The sequence below is a fragment of the Bactrocera neohumeralis genome, chromosome 5 (assembly GCF_024586455.1).
Source record: "Bactrocera neohumeralis isolate Rockhampton chromosome 5, APGP_CSIRO_Bneo_wtdbg2-racon-allhic-juicebox.fasta_v2, whole genome shotgun sequence".
In the NCBI taxonomy this organism is placed as follows: Eukaryota; Metazoa; Arthropoda; class Insecta; order Diptera; family Tephritidae; genus Bactrocera; species Bactrocera neohumeralis.
This window is the reverse complement of record NC_065922.1, coordinates 60,377,442-60,393,110: the sequence shown is the minus strand read 5'-3', so window position 1 is coordinate 60,393,110 and position 15,669 is coordinate 60,377,442. Positions and strand designations below refer to the sequence as shown.

The following is a 15,669-nucleotide window of genomic DNA, read 5'->3' as shown; positions in this document are numbered from 1 at the left end:
ATTCAGATATATATATCTTAATGAAGCTATTGGATAAATTGTTGTAATGTGTTTTCTCACCGGGTTTAATTCGCCGTTAGCCACATTTATTTAAATTATGCTTTTAAAGCAAAATGTACTTTTATTTCATATTAATATTACATATCCAGAAGATAACCTTTTAATGAATGTACTATATTTATTTTCTAATAACTGTTTTAAAACACCAGGCGTATGCTGCGGGATGCAATATTGTAATATTGGCTAGTACCTTCGAGAGAGTACAAATAATTCCAGGAGCTACACATGGCTATGTTAAAATATCTGCTCTTGACTGCAGTACCGATACCGGAAAAATTGCTGCATCTTATGAAAATAAAATATGTATATTCGAACCCACACCTATGCTTCTGAGCAACAAAAATGTTAAACATTACTTGGATTACAGGTAATAATATAACCTTGACACATAAAATTTATATTTTATAATATATGAATTCTCGTAAAAAAATAATATACTGAGGAATTCAAATATAGTGGCATTAAATCTAGTTAATAGTTTCAGTCTTTGGCCGGATATAGATACAGGACTATTCAGAGAAAAGTAGCAAAAAGAGGAATATTGAACAAAACTTAAAGCTTTCAGAAATGTTTGTAATTATAAAAAAGAATACTTCTACATACATACATTCAAATCTCCGTGGTACTAATCACAAAAGTTTCTTTCGCATAAAGTCAAAGGAAGAAATTGGAGATAGAATTAAACCTGATATCTAGTATGATTAGATTGTTTTTGTTCCATTCGCATGCATTTTATTCGTATTTCAAACTTTACTAAAAGTAGAAAACTATTATTTGAGGCTCAGTTGGTGAAATTCTTTGTAAAAAATACAAATGTTCATAAAAAGTTAAAGGCTTGATATAAATTTGTGTTATCAAAAGCCCTGTTGTTGTTGTTGTAGCGCTAACCTAGGCCCCGTTTGGGGGTCATTTAACGGGAGCCCCATGATACGAGCAGTTTCATCGGGCTGGGACCAAAGGGAGAAAGGGGTTAACTGAGTTGGGTTTGTAGGGCATGCAAAGACAGCCATGTTGGACGATTACTGTCCCGGATCTTTTCGCCAAGCACAAATTTCGTTTTCCACAAGAATACCTTTTGCATTTCCTCTCGGAGATGCAATGTCAATGTAAACAACAGTTAGTTTATATAATACGGGATCTCCACCACTTATTTTTAGAGAAATCGCAAATAGCGTGAAAAGTAGAAGTGAGGAAATAACATCACTTAAAGAGTCACCAAGCTCTTCGCCTTTAAATAAGGTGAGCAACCACGACATAAGCGAGCAAGCTTTTAATACTTTAACAAGTAGTATTTCAGCAGTTTCATCGGGCTGGGACCAAAGGGAGAAAGGGATTAACTGAGTTGGGTTTGTAGGGCATGCAAAGACAGCCGGTTCTACATTACCGGAATTGACCCGGATTTAATCCGGACAAGGGCTGCCATTTTGACGATCTAACCTGTTGTGGTTTGGTTGTTTTAGCGGCAGAATCCGACTGTCATGGTAACGGGAAGATCTAACCTTGTTTATATCGGTAAGTAACATGTCAATTAGTATCGTACTCTCACAGCAGGGCCACGACACAAGGGCTGTTGTTATAACGATTATCCACTTCTGATAACAGTGATTTAATCATTTTTGGGGGTTCATGAACATAACTTAGCTGAACACCGCCATTGTTGCAGCACATTCCTGCGGTTTCATTTTTCCATTTTTTCGCTTTTCCAAAGGCACACAATATATTCATGTTTAAAAGCGAGTTGTTTTTATTATTTTTTTTTTATAAAAATTAGTATACATTTTAATTACAAACAGAATTATGATGACTAATATGTATGTATATATTTTTTAAGATGGGTACAAACAGGTTCGTTTTTGTGCAATTATCATGTTTACACTCTCTCATGGAACTTAGAAGGGACTCGTCTTTTAACTGGCGGTTCTATTATCGAAATGTGGAAGGAAAGAACTTCTGAAAAAGCCGAGGAAAGTTCTACTGGTAAATAAAAGTTCAAAAGCCAAGTATATTTTAGTTCTACTATAGTTTTGTTTGTTAGGTGTAAAGTTCGAAATAGGAGGTGGTGACCGCGGAAATAAAACTCCTACCAATGAGAGCTCAGACGATGTTGTAACTTGGGACACTATATGGTCATGTCAAACTGCTATTCCAATTTATCATATGGCATTTAGTCCTGATGGCACTTTATTCGCTACATGTGGTCGAAATGACAGACTTGTAAAAATTTGGTATGAAAATAAGCAAGGTAAGTACAAAAAGTAAATATAATTTTTCATATCTAACACCACGTACTTTATGCTGATCAATTTTTGCAGTTCTCTTTCCCTCAAAAAATGGCAGCAAAACAGTTTTCGGAAATGATGCCGAACTAAACTTTACCTACGTCTATATTGCGCATCCTCGAGCAGTAACAAACATTGCATGGCGAAAAACAAGCAAATACATGCCGAAGGGATCGGTATCCAACATGATTGTAACATCTTGTCTCGATAACATATGTCGCATTTGGATAGAAACTGTGTTGCCAGATGATGGTTTAATTAATATGACACAGTTTGATCCATTGGCTTCGCAAAATCCAAAATTCAGGACACAACGTCATAAGCATCGTTTTATGCAAAGATTAAAACATATGAAAACTTGTTTTCATATAAGAAGGCATGTTAAGACCGAGACTGGAATGGTTAATTATCAACCAAATATTGATACTTTTCATGGGCCTATACCATCCTTGCCGTCTTCTTGTAGTGTTCATGACTTTCATTCATATGGATTTCATGGAACAGGAATGGCTCCCGGTATGCATTTTCATTTGGCCGCTTCAATCAACGCAGAGACGGATATTCCACTGGTTCCTTCAATGCATTCTACGGATAGTTCTAATCAAAACAGCTTTATTTTACACTGGCTTAATAACAAGGAAATTAATTTTTCTTTACAAGCTGAGGTCATATTGCAAGAGTTAACGAAAAAAATAATTGACGAAGAGAGTACAAATGTGTCCACTAATAATGTTTCAGAACACAATGAACCAGATGTTGCTGACGAATCTAAAAAGAAAATTTTCCGAGCTTTGTCGAAATCATTGTCTGCAGAGGACAGCAATTCAGAGGATTGCAAGAATTCGCCGCACCATAATAAAATCGGAATTTTGCAAAATGCAAATTCAATGTCAAATACAGCATCCCTAAATTCGTTAAATAACGAAAATAACCACGTAATTAATCAGTTTACTGACTCTTTGGATTTGAAAATTGAATGCTTATTGAGAGATTGGCATCAAAGTCCCGATCTTGTATTTGCAATTCATCCTATTGATGGAAGTTATCTTATATGGGTAGTTGATTGGTTGGACGATTACTATCCCGGATCTTTTCGCCAAGCACAAATTTCGTTTTCCACAAGAATACCTTTTGCATTTCCGCTCGGAGATGCAATGTCGATGTCAACAACAGTTAGTTTATATAATACGGGATCTCCACCACTTATTTTTAGAGAAATCGCAAATAGCGTGAAAAGTAGAAGTGAGGAAATAACATCTCTTAAAGAGTCACCAAGCTCTTCACCTTTAAATAAGGTGAGCAACCCCGACATAAGCGAGCAAGCTTTTAATACTTTAACAAGTAGTATTTCACCTTCTGTTTCAATGGTGACAAAACATTCCAATGGAACATTAAATCTCTGGCAACTAACTTTTGCACTTAAAACTAAGTTCACGCAAGTCCTAAGCATAGGGCATGTTTGCAGAGCTTCTGGTCATCGTTTTAGAGTCAATGACATAACATGTCATCCGGTTTTGCCACTTCTTGTATCAACGTCCCATCACAATTTACCTGAATCAGAGAAGAAATCACCCAGCAATGCTGAAAATCTTCCTTACAATAAAGACGTTTTTACACCTTCAGGATTCTGTTCTGAATTAATTTTATGGAGAGTTGATTCTGTGGGTCCTCTTTGTTATTCAGGGGGAGTAAGTGAATTAGCACGTATTAACTCGCCTGAAATTTCAGCATTTAGCAATGTAGCATGGATTCCTACTTTACTACCAAGTACTACTTTGGGAAGCAGTAGTAATTCACCATCAGCTTGTTTTGTTGCCAGTGATGGAGAGAATCTACGAGTCTATCAAGCAGTAATTGATGCTCGCACATTACTTGCAGAAATATCTTCGTCCGAAAATGTCAATAATCTTTATAAATCCAATTCAATGACATCAATTTATTCAAATGCTTCCTCAACATTTAAAACACGAAAATCAAATTTTCATGAAAAATTAAAAGTGGTATCACAGCAGTCCACCGCACGCCCTGGATGTATAATTCAACTTGACCCAATATCTGAAGCTAAACACGACTGGCAAAATACGCAATTCTTACATGTATTTCAAGCTCAGTTAATTGATGGGGGACACCGAATGGAACCTGATTTGGATGCAATTGTTGATTTACAACAAAATTATGAATTCAAGGAGCCATTTTATATTGTTATAATTGAAAAAACTATAAAAGGCAGTACAATTCATATGTGGCGCATTATAATTTCATCAAAAGAGCAAAAAACTTTTCTATCCGATACAGCAATGTATGTTCCTGATAGCAACATTGTTCAAGATATCGACGACTCAGATTTAGCAGCACGAAGGATGTCAGTTGCTAATATATTACTAAATAATTGTGATGACACAGGTAATGATACATCACATATGACTATAAAAACAGAAAAAGTCTGCACACAGGATCTACCGATGCCGGAAGGTGTAGATGTCGTTCATGCTTCACCAGCTGCTGGCCATTTAAGCTCGTCATCCATTTATCCAGCTTGTTATGCTCCCTATATAATAGTCACAGCATGTTCAGATTCAATTTCTCGTTTTTGGAAATGTGAAACAAGTTCCGACGATGATATATCCGTAAAGACATATAAATGGGTGGAGTGGAAAATGTTCAGTAGAATACAAGATTCTGCTATAGAAATTCCTGGCCAGCCTTTGAATATTAGTGCTGCTTATTCGGGAAGGGTCGCTTGTGCTTATAAATATGGAAAAAGCTTTACCCGACCAAATAAAGGTGATCCAGACTCTAGGTATATAAATCTTTGTGTAGCGATTTATGAATGTGAAAGTTCTGGTGGAAGCGAATGGGTACTAGAAGATACGATTCACTTAAAAAATGTACATTTGCCTCGGATGAATATTGACCATGGTATTGATCTTAGTTATTTACATGATAATCGATTATTGCAAAAAAAGCAACGTCTTAATCAAGTTTTTCAAACATTCACACAAGAAGACGGTAGATCTCCACGAAGTGGAGATACAACTCCTGAGCTTACAACAAAAACATCTTCTACATCTGGTCTATTAGCGGTACCCAGTTTTAGTACCTTACAATCGCTAAGGAAAAGCATCGCTGAAAATGGAAACACTTGTCCATTAACTCAAAAACATCTCGTTCAGTTGGATTGGGTGTCAAAAGAAGACGGTTCCCATATATTAACAGTGGCTGTAGGGAGTAAAATACTTTTATATACTGCGGTTTCATCTGACATTGCTCAGGCTAATATTAAAGCTATGAAAGTGTCAAGGTCAGCAAATCGACCTATATTGCGAAAAGCTAGCTCTTTAGCGCAGCCACATTTTAATGACGAAATACGTTGGATGAAACTTCGTCAAATTGATTTACATACTGCAGACGGTTTACCGCCACTACCTATGCAAATTTCATGGGTTCGGGATGGAATATTGGTAGTAGCAATGGATTCTGAAATGCATGTTTACTCACAATGGAAGCCTCGTTTTAATGAACAGCATAGCGTAGAGGATCTTTTCGATTCAAGGAATCTACGTGATGAAGATTTAAGATCATTGGCTAACGAATCTACGCAAATGCGATTAAAAACAGCGTCATCCATACCATTAATAAGTAAAGTGAGCACTGCTAACCTCCAGTTACTTTCCAATGAAAAACGTAAACGATATGGAAATTCAAGTGCAAGCGTTCCAGCAGGTTGTGATTCAACAAATGACGATTATATGCCTGACTTTGGACTATTTCAAGCTTCTCGCATCGCATGCCCGGTACTTCCACAATACCACCCAAAGCAACTGATGGAACTCCTTAATTCTGGTAAAATTAATTGGGTTAAGGCAATATTAGCCCATTTAGTCCGTTGTATGAGTGGACCGAATGAATATACATCAACTTCAGACGATGGAAGTTCCGAGAAACAGGTAATCAACTAATTATTATATGTATTATTTAAGAATTGTCATTGTATATTTTTCATTTCAAATCTACCTATGTTTAAAATTCTTTAATGTCAATGATAAGTCCATTGACTACATATCAATTGTATAATTTGAGCTATTCGGAGTAAATATTAGGTTAAAAGAATGTACATATGTACATAAATGATAAAACAATCAACATAGTTGAATAACATGCCGACAAATGTCTGGGTGACCTAAATAACACAAATACTTGCTTTTAAGAAATGCGTTTGATACAAATTTGTAAATATGATGATTTTTTGTATTGTATCCGAAGAGCTAATATGATTTTCTATCCAAGTAAATTAGCTGAGAGAATAATTTCCAAATGTCATATCTGTGCAAGTAAACAACAATAGTCCTCAAACGCAATATTCTGGATTTCATTTTAATGTTTTTTGTTTTCTTTCTCCAATTTTGGTATGCTTATAAGGTAGACATTATTACTTTAGTTCCTAAAGATGATACGAATATTGTCTCTCCTCGTTTGCATTAAAAAAGGCCGAATTTCATAATTTTCTTATTATTCGGACGTGTAACTTAAAATGGTTATTTATTGGAAGTGACTTGATATTGCTCAACTAGTTCAATATTTAATTTTCTTTTTATAAAATACATTGGTATATTTTCGTTGCAGAGGGCATGGTCTCGATCTCGAACTTTATCCATCAGTTACGTTGGAGATACGAACGTATCCACTGAACACAGGGGTTCAACTACGCAGGTAATTATGATAGTTGCACATTATGGTATTCATAATCTTGTTTATATCAAACGTCACTTGGCTTGCCTCGCTGACAAATAATTAATACAACCTCCATTTATTTTTATTAGACGATGTCGTCGATGCTTAGGGTGTAAAAATGAATATATGTATGTTTGAACGTCGTGTAGTTATTATCTTCGTAAAAGTTGCAAAGGAAATTCTAAAATTATTTTTATTTCATGTTCAATTAAATAAAAAACTAAATTATATATCATATCATCTGCGAAAAACTGAGTTAACCGAAATCAACACCAGTGATATACTCAGTACATTCTGGGTGGTTTTAATTTATCGAGTTTTAATTTTATTTTGCATGATTCGCAACCTCCGCTGTACAATACTCGATGTCAAACCTTTTTACGACGACAGCATTGCTTGTAAAAATTTTGTATAGACGTAGGCGCCAACACTTAATATCAGCCTTAATAGGATTATTTATCAAAATAGCTTAGTAAAAATAATACCCATAATTTGTGGTGAAAACCATAATAATAATTTTATCTTTCAAATAGTATTAGCTTTGTAAGTATCTTAACTGATGATAGCTGCTAGCTATCAGGGAGAAGATTGCAAGTTACTCTCACAAAGAGCAAAATAACGGAAAAGTAAAGAAAATTCTCTTCTGCTAGTTTATTTTTTAACTACGAATTACTTTTCAAGCAGAAACTTTGTTAGCTATTAATAGTTAGCAGATAGGAAACAAACTGATAGAGTTTTGTGGAGTTTTCTTTAAGGGATCGTCTCAGTGTGAAATTTTTGAAAAAAAAAACAGGTTTTTTTATTTTATTTTAGTTTAATGTTTTTTTTCCATTATCGGATAGTATACACTGTAATAAACATTCTCTCAAATTTTGAAATCGAAATTCAAATTATTACGTTCGCTATAGCGTTTATTGTAGAAAAGGAACAGAGTGGGGAACAGAACGACTTCAATCTTTAAACGCATTTTTCTCAGAATATTGTTTTCCAAAACGGTTTCCACTCTCAAAGGAAGAATTTTTAAGATATCTAGTTCCAATTTGGAGAGAACATTTTTAACGTCGTTCTCTATCGCGCTATAGAAGCTTTTCTTGTTTATGAAATCTTCCTATTTCTTTTACGAAAAACTGTTAGACAGTCAAAGGGCCAAATATTTATTTATAACAAGAAAAACCAGATCGATTTGTTAATTTCAACATAAACTAATTCTATTTATGCTAAGTAGTTTAAAATGACCATCAGTATTAGGTATGTATAATAGTTTACACTTACTGCTCTACTATCGATGTATACTAGAACTACGAAGTTTAGTCCGTTCCCACCACAGTGGGGTCTACGTAACCAGAACGTATTCGATATATAAAAAACAATATAAAAGCGTGTCATATACACAATATTAAGACTCCTATTACGGTATTCACTCATTACTGTTTTATGCACAGTGACCAAATATGGGTTAAACCACTTCAAGTGGTCCATGAAAAATTCGCAAAATCAGAATTGAAACCGATAAAAAAAGCAGTAGGTGTCATGAATTCAGACATTATTGGTTTGATATTCGAAACAGAATTTGTATCGGTTTTGGGTGTCACGGAAACCAATTTTATCGGTTTTGCTGTCAGAAACAAAGCAAGAAGATAATCGCACACAGATTTGAAATGCAAGTTAAGAAAGCAACTTATTTTATTGTTACGAATTAATTTATCTTTATTTCTATAGGAGAAAACATAAGAATAAAACACGTAATGTTTTAATTATTGAGTTTTGAAAAACAAAATGCGGATATTTAAGGGGGGAGCCTGCTTTAGAGGCTTAAAAAATCGATTTTTTTGAAGGTTGCAATTTCTATTGGAAACAAAAAATTCAAAGAGATCAAAATTTGTTAATAACTTATGTTCAAGTTAAACTAGGAAAAATTCAAAAATAATTGTATAATTCTAAAAAAATTTGAAAATTTAAAAAAGGTGACCAAAAAAATTTTACTTTATGTTGTTTAAGTATATGTTCAAACTTAAGTTTTCTTAGTTTTTTTAGTGTAAATAGAAGATAATTTAATGCCAAAGATAATAAACTTTGCCCCAAAAATCGTAAAAATTAAAAACCAAGAAATCGCGCGTCAAAGTCTTCGCTTTCTGCCCATAAATTTTAAAGAGATTTAAGCAAAAAAAAAATTCAATTTTTTTAAGCTTCTAAAGAAGATTTAAAAAACGTAATAAACGTAACTTAACACCCAAATGCTTCTTTATTCATTCGATATATGTTATCTCTTAAAATCTTTCTTTAATTCGGAACTCATGAAAAACTTTAATAGGATTGCTTCCAAATTTATTCATTTGCAAGTTTTGTCACATTAGTAAACAGCTGGTTTACGTATGTTCGAAAAGACGAAAATCCAATCAGATTCTATGACACCCTTGATAATCAGAATTGGTTTGCAATTCTGACAGCTAAGCAATTCTGTCTTGGATACCACAACATCCCTAATTGTTTTCTCATAAACTACTAGAGATAAACCGATATCAAAGAAAAATGCTCGTGAACATTATAGATATATGTAACATAAGTATGTACATATATAATAAACGTTATTTAAAAGCCATTTAATAGGCAATAAAACTTTGGTTTATTTGGTGTTAGGAAGTTCAAATGGATTTGAGTTATCACGAAAACTTTATCCGCAGGGCATCAGTTTCTTCCCCAACATTTTTGTCATCGTTATATAAATTAAAACTCAATCAAAAGGCTATTTTGATAAATATGCACCTTTTCGTGAGCAATAAAATTAAATTGATTTGATTTTTCGTTTTCGATATTCCAAGCGAAGCCAGGTCCTTCTCCACATGGTCCTTCCAACGGAGTGGAGGTCTTCCTCTTCCTGTGCTTCCCCCGGCGGATACTGCGGCGAATACTTTCAGAGCTGCAGTGTTTTCGTCCATTCGGATAACATGACCTAGCCAGCGTAGCCGCTGTCTTTTAATTCGCTGAACTACATATGCCAATGCCGTCGTATATCTCATACAGCTCATCGTTCCATGGAATGCGATATTCGCCGTGGCCAATGCGTAAAGGACCATAAATCTTTCTCTCGAAAACTCGCAACGTCGATTCATCAGTTGTTGTCATCGTCCAAGCCTCTGCACCATATACTTAGCAGGACGGGAATTATGAGTGACTTATAGAGTTTGGTTTTTCTTCTTCGAAAGAAGACTACTTCTCAATTGTCTACTTAGTCCAAAGTAGCACCTGTTGACAAGAGTTATCCTGCGATTTCCAGGCTGACATTGTTGGTGGTGTTTATGCTGGTTCCTAAATATACGAAACTATACAAATTCAAAGGTATGACTGCCAACTGTGACGTGAGAGCCAAGTCGCGAGTGCGACGACTATTTGTTTGATGACAGGGAATATTTCGTCTTGCCCTCGTTCACTGCCAGACCCATTTGCTTTGCTTTCTTGTCCAGTCTGGAGAAAGCAGAACTAACGACGGGGGTGTTGAAGCCGATGATATCAATATCATCAGCATACGCCAGCAGCTGTACATTTTCATAAAAATTTCTACCTGCTCGATTAAGTTCTGCATCTCGAATTATTTTCTCCAGCAGTAGATTGAAAACGTCGCACGATAGGGAGTCGCCTTGTCTGAAACATCGTTTGGTATCGAACGGCTCGGAGAGGTCCTTCGCGATTCTTTTGGTGTTGCTCAACGTCAGTTTACACAGCCGTATTAGTTTCGCGGGGATAGCAAATTCAGACATCGCGGCATAAAGGCAGCTCCTTTTCGTGCTGTCCAAAGCAGCTTTGATATCGACGAAGAGATGGTGTGTATCGATCCTCCTTTCACGGGTCTTTTCCAAAATTTGGCGCATGGTGAATATCTGGTCGGTTGTTGATTTGCCAAGTCTAAAGCCACTCTGATAAGGTCCAATTAGTTTGTTGACGCTGGGCTGTACGTAAGGAGTTTGAAATGCCGTCCCACAGTTCTGTTGTGATTGCAGCTTCTCGACGTCGAGCTTTCCTTGTGTTTGTTGACATGCGTTTTTTGCTGCACAGAGTCGGGTGCGAATCTTGGCTGCAACAAGGTAGTGGTCCGAGTCGATATTAGAACCTCGTAGCGCACGCACATCTAAAACACTGGAGACATGTCTTCCGTCTATCACAACATGATTCATCTGGTTGGTGGTTTTTCGATCCGGAGACAGCCATGTGGCTTGATGAATTTTCTTATGCTGGAATCTAGCCTCAACCTATTTGGGAATGTTTCATCGTGAAGGCTGAATTTACCGACCGTAGTGCCAAATATACCTTCTTTGCCCACCTGGGCGTTAAAGTCACCAAGCACGATTTTGACATCGTGGCGGGGGCAACTGTCATAGGTGCGTTCCAAGCGCTCTTAGAAGGCATCTTTGGTCACATCGTCCTTCTCTTCCGTCGGGGCGTGGGCGCAAATCAGCGATATGTTGAAGAACCTCGCTTTGATGCGGATTGTGGCTAGACGTCCATCCACTGGAGTGAATCTAGTAAATGCCACAAGAACCTACTCGCCTCAGTCTTTGTCCCATCCATCAAATTTCTCGGACGGCAGTGATATTAACCTTCACTCTAAAGAGGACATCAACCAGCTGGGCAGCGGTACCTTCCCAATTAAGGGACCGGACATTTCAGGTGCACGCCCTTAAATCATAATCTTTGTTTCGTTTGCTGTGGTCGTCATCAAAAAGGGGGTCTCTTATCCGAGGCAGTTGGTAATCTTTCATTGGGGGCGTTCTTTACGTGGCGGGTCCAAACCCAGCGCACAACCCTGCGGAGTGGATGTTTCGCCTTCTCACTTTAGCTCGCCTTCAAACGGATGTTCTTAGGCTACCCAGAGGATACTTGGTCAAAGACCGGAAGTCGTGAGCCGCTTGAGTCATATGTAAAAGAATCGTTTCTGGCCACTCCCAAGTGAATGGCGATCAGAGAACTTTCCTCACTTGCGTGAACATCTACACATGACTCCATCCTCCTTCACTATTCCTGCTTTTTAACGCTATTATTTTGTTTTTTTATTTCTTTTTGTTTATTTTACGATTTCTGTGAACAGTTTTAATATATGTATATGGCAGCCGTAGTAACAATCAGTACGAGGATATCGTGAATAATGCATATTTTGATACTTATGTGGTGGCCTTTTATATTTTGGAATTTGGAAATCAAAGTGTTGCCATCTGGCAACTGACAACTTAGTCGTAAAGTTTGACATTTTTAATGTTATACATACTCAGTACGCTTTGACATACGACCGCTACTTGTGTTGTTTACAGTAACTTCAAATATTCATCGCGGCAAAAAAATAAAAAATTAAATCGTGAACATTTTCACGCCATCATGTTTTACAACTTTCGACGTGAATTAATTCAGCAACAGTGCATTGATGAACTTAATTCAATTTTTGGCAATGAAGCTTTATCAAAGACCCATGTTTAGTGATGGTATAGTGGATTCAATCGAGGTCGTAGATCACTCCTAAATGGATTTCGTGAAGGCCGTCCAAAATCAGTTGTAGTTCCGGAAACTATTAATGCTTTGCGCAAACTAATATTGACAGATCGTCATATCGTGAGAAAGAGACAACTATATAAGTATTAGAGGGACCAGCATACATTCAATAATTTTTGCATGGATATTTGATCCATGTTCACAATTTTCTTCAAGATGAGCCGAATCCTACAAAAGTTGAAGTACTTCTAAGCAAATGGTTGCGTGTATTTTTTTTTTTTGGAACAACTGGACATATCGCCAGGAAACCAAGCACCACGATAATGACCACTCTTAAACATCGACTGAAACAATTGCATTTTTGATCACTCAAAACATCAAGATGACTGGGGATCGAATGACTTCGTTTTATTCCCGTACGTAAAAGATAAACTATAAGCCAACGTTTTTCGAAAGCTGATGAGACGGTTGGTGCGTTCAGAAGGCATGTTTTGGAAATACCTCAATCAGAGGTATCAGAGTGGCACTTCGAAAACTGGTGCCAACGCATGCAAAAGTATACAGATCTGATCGAGAATATCTTGAAAAATAATAAAACGATTTTCGATTATTAAAATTTGTTTTAGTTTTCTAATCCTTACATACTTGTTTGTAGTAGGTATAAATAAAATTTTAACATTACCAATCTAATGAGGCTTATGATTAATTTAAATTGTCAATGATAATCTGTATATTTTTAAACTATCTTAATTATTTTTCTTTAACGTATTTTTGCAGGTTCCAGAAGAATTAATGCTCGACTATACTGAAATCACATCAATTCCTCCATTACCGCTTTGGGTCCTGCTAAACGCAGATAATGAATTTCCAGGGCAGGGAATGAACGCTTTGGAAAATGGTAAAGACTATAATGAACTTTTTGAGATGAACAAGTCGGAGGACAATTTAGATGATCTTCTTGAGAATGAAGGAGACCATTGTAAATTCGAAAGAAAGTTATCCATGCCCGAAAAATTAAGTATATCACATTTCGGTTCTCGTCAAGGGCAGTTGTTATCGCGTCTGCTTACTCATACGCATTTACCAGGATTGTCTTCTCTTGACCAGATGCATCTATTAGCTCTGGCTGATACCGTTGCAAATTTCAACAGCGACTTCAGCGAAAAATTTTCTTCCGATCATGGTAAAAATGTGGGTAAAGAAATTACAGGGAATGCAATATCCGAATCTTTAGATGATTGTGGTCTTCGTTTTTTACTTGCTATGAAACATTTTACGTATCTTTTACGCTGTTTACCACTAAACCAAAGGACACTGTTTCAAAAGCAAGGCATTGGAACTTCAAACATAGTGTGGGCTTTTCATTCTGAAAGTGAAGAGGAGCTTCTAAATCTTATTCCTTCTTATTCAAAAGGAGATTTAAGGTGGTCTACACTGAAAGATCTCGGCGTGGGATATTGGTTGAAAAATGTCAACACTTTACGTTGTTGCGTTGAGAAACTAGCAAAGAGTGCTTATCAAATGAAACAAGATCCATTAGATGCGGCTATATTTTATTTAGCTATGAAGAAAAAATCGATTGTTTGGGGTCTTTTTAGATCAAAACGAGACGAAAAAATGACCGCTTTCTTTTCAAATAACTTTTCTGAAGACCGGTGGAGAAAAGCAGCTTTGAAGAATGCTTTTGTTCTTCTAGGAAAACAACGCTTTGAGCATGCAGTTGCATTTTTCCTTCTTGCGAATTCTTTAAATGATGCCATAGAAGTTTGCATAAATAAATTAGAAGACTTTCAGCTTGCTTTAGTAATAGCGAGATTATTTGAAGATGACATTGAAATATCATACAAATCAACTTATCGAAGTTTACTCTCAGAACATGTTCTTGGAATTTCCGATGATAACACTGTATTTGATATAAGTAGAGCTCACCCAGATCCTTTTCTTCGGTCGATTACTTATTGGATTTTAAAAAGATATCAAGACAGTTTGCATACACTATTGTTAAACGGAGTTGGTATGAATCATGTCGCATTCAAAGATGAAGACATGTTAAAAGCTGAAAATTCTGCAACAAATCCTAATGTTTTTAACTTCTACATATATTTACGTACACATCCATTGCTTGTCCGGCAAAGCTTAGCGCTTTCTGCACAAGAGAAGAAATGTGCAAATGTAGTATTATCAGGATTTAGTTATTCTGGAGATAATCAAAAAATAAAATCGAATGATAAACAAATTCAATTAGAAGATTCAATAACACCTATTGAGAGACAACTTTATTTTACAACGGCCCATGCACACTTTAAGGCTGGTTGCCCAGCATTAGCTTTAGAAGTGCTAAACAAATTGCCAATGAAAATTATGGATTCAAATAATGTTATCGAAGAGACTAGTACTAAAATTTATAAGGAAGACCAAATAACTTCTGGTATAATTGATTGGAGTGAGCCCGTGGTTGATTCTGCCACAAAATGTGATATGGATTGGGGTGCACCAGTTTCGTCCTTACAAAAAGAAGACGCATTTGAAATAAAGTGGGACGATGATGACTATCCCGAAGATACGGAAGTTGATAAGTCTGTTTTAAACAAAACTCCAATAACAGTAACCAAAGCTCCACAAAAAAACCAGTTAGAGACATCAAAAGATGTGAAAATAGATATTATGGCACAGCAACTTAAATTTGTAGCATGTTTAAAAATATTAATGGAAGAACTTTCGACATTAGCTACTGGATTTGAAGTTGATGGTGGTCAATTACGCTATCAGCTTTACATCTGGTTAGAGAAAGAAGTTGAGGCACTAAAACAACTTTGCAATTACTGCAATTATGATCCCCTTGAATTGGAGTCTACTACGCAAATTTCTGATGTAATATTGAATGTAAGTATGCTTCTTTTTTAATTTTGCTATTTACTGAATATAATGTATTGAATATGTTGTAAACTTTTCGCTTTTAAATATAGTTAGAATTTTCAAGGTTAAATATTAATTATTTTAGGGGAAAATTAGGGAATATATACAAATAAAGCTTTACGCAATATATTCACAAGGTTGACCTTTGCACGTCTGCGGTACCCACTTCCACTAAAAATACATTTTCTAGAGAACTGCTTAAGGGGTT

General features: G+C 35.9%; 1 protein-coding gene across 1 annotated transcript in view; it reads left to right on the top strand.

Moving 5' to 3' along the window:
- The window catches only part of LOC126760154 (dmX-like protein 2), a 60,779-nt gene that overhangs the window by 6,521 nt on the left and 38,589 nt on the right, over positions 1–15,669 (top strand). Inside the window, exons 2-7 of the mRNA XM_050475594.1 lie at positions 210–427; positions 1,892–2,037; positions 2,096–2,302; positions 2,373–6,286; positions 6,963–7,049; positions 13,323–15,428. Coding sequence (XP_050331551.1) covers positions 210–427; positions 1,892–2,037; positions 2,096–2,302; positions 2,373–6,286; positions 6,963–7,049; positions 13,323–15,428 — 6,678 coding nt within the window. The remainder of the gene's footprint in view (positions 1–209; positions 428–1,891; positions 2,038–2,095; positions 2,303–2,372; positions 6,287–6,962; positions 7,050–13,322; positions 15,429–15,669) is intronic.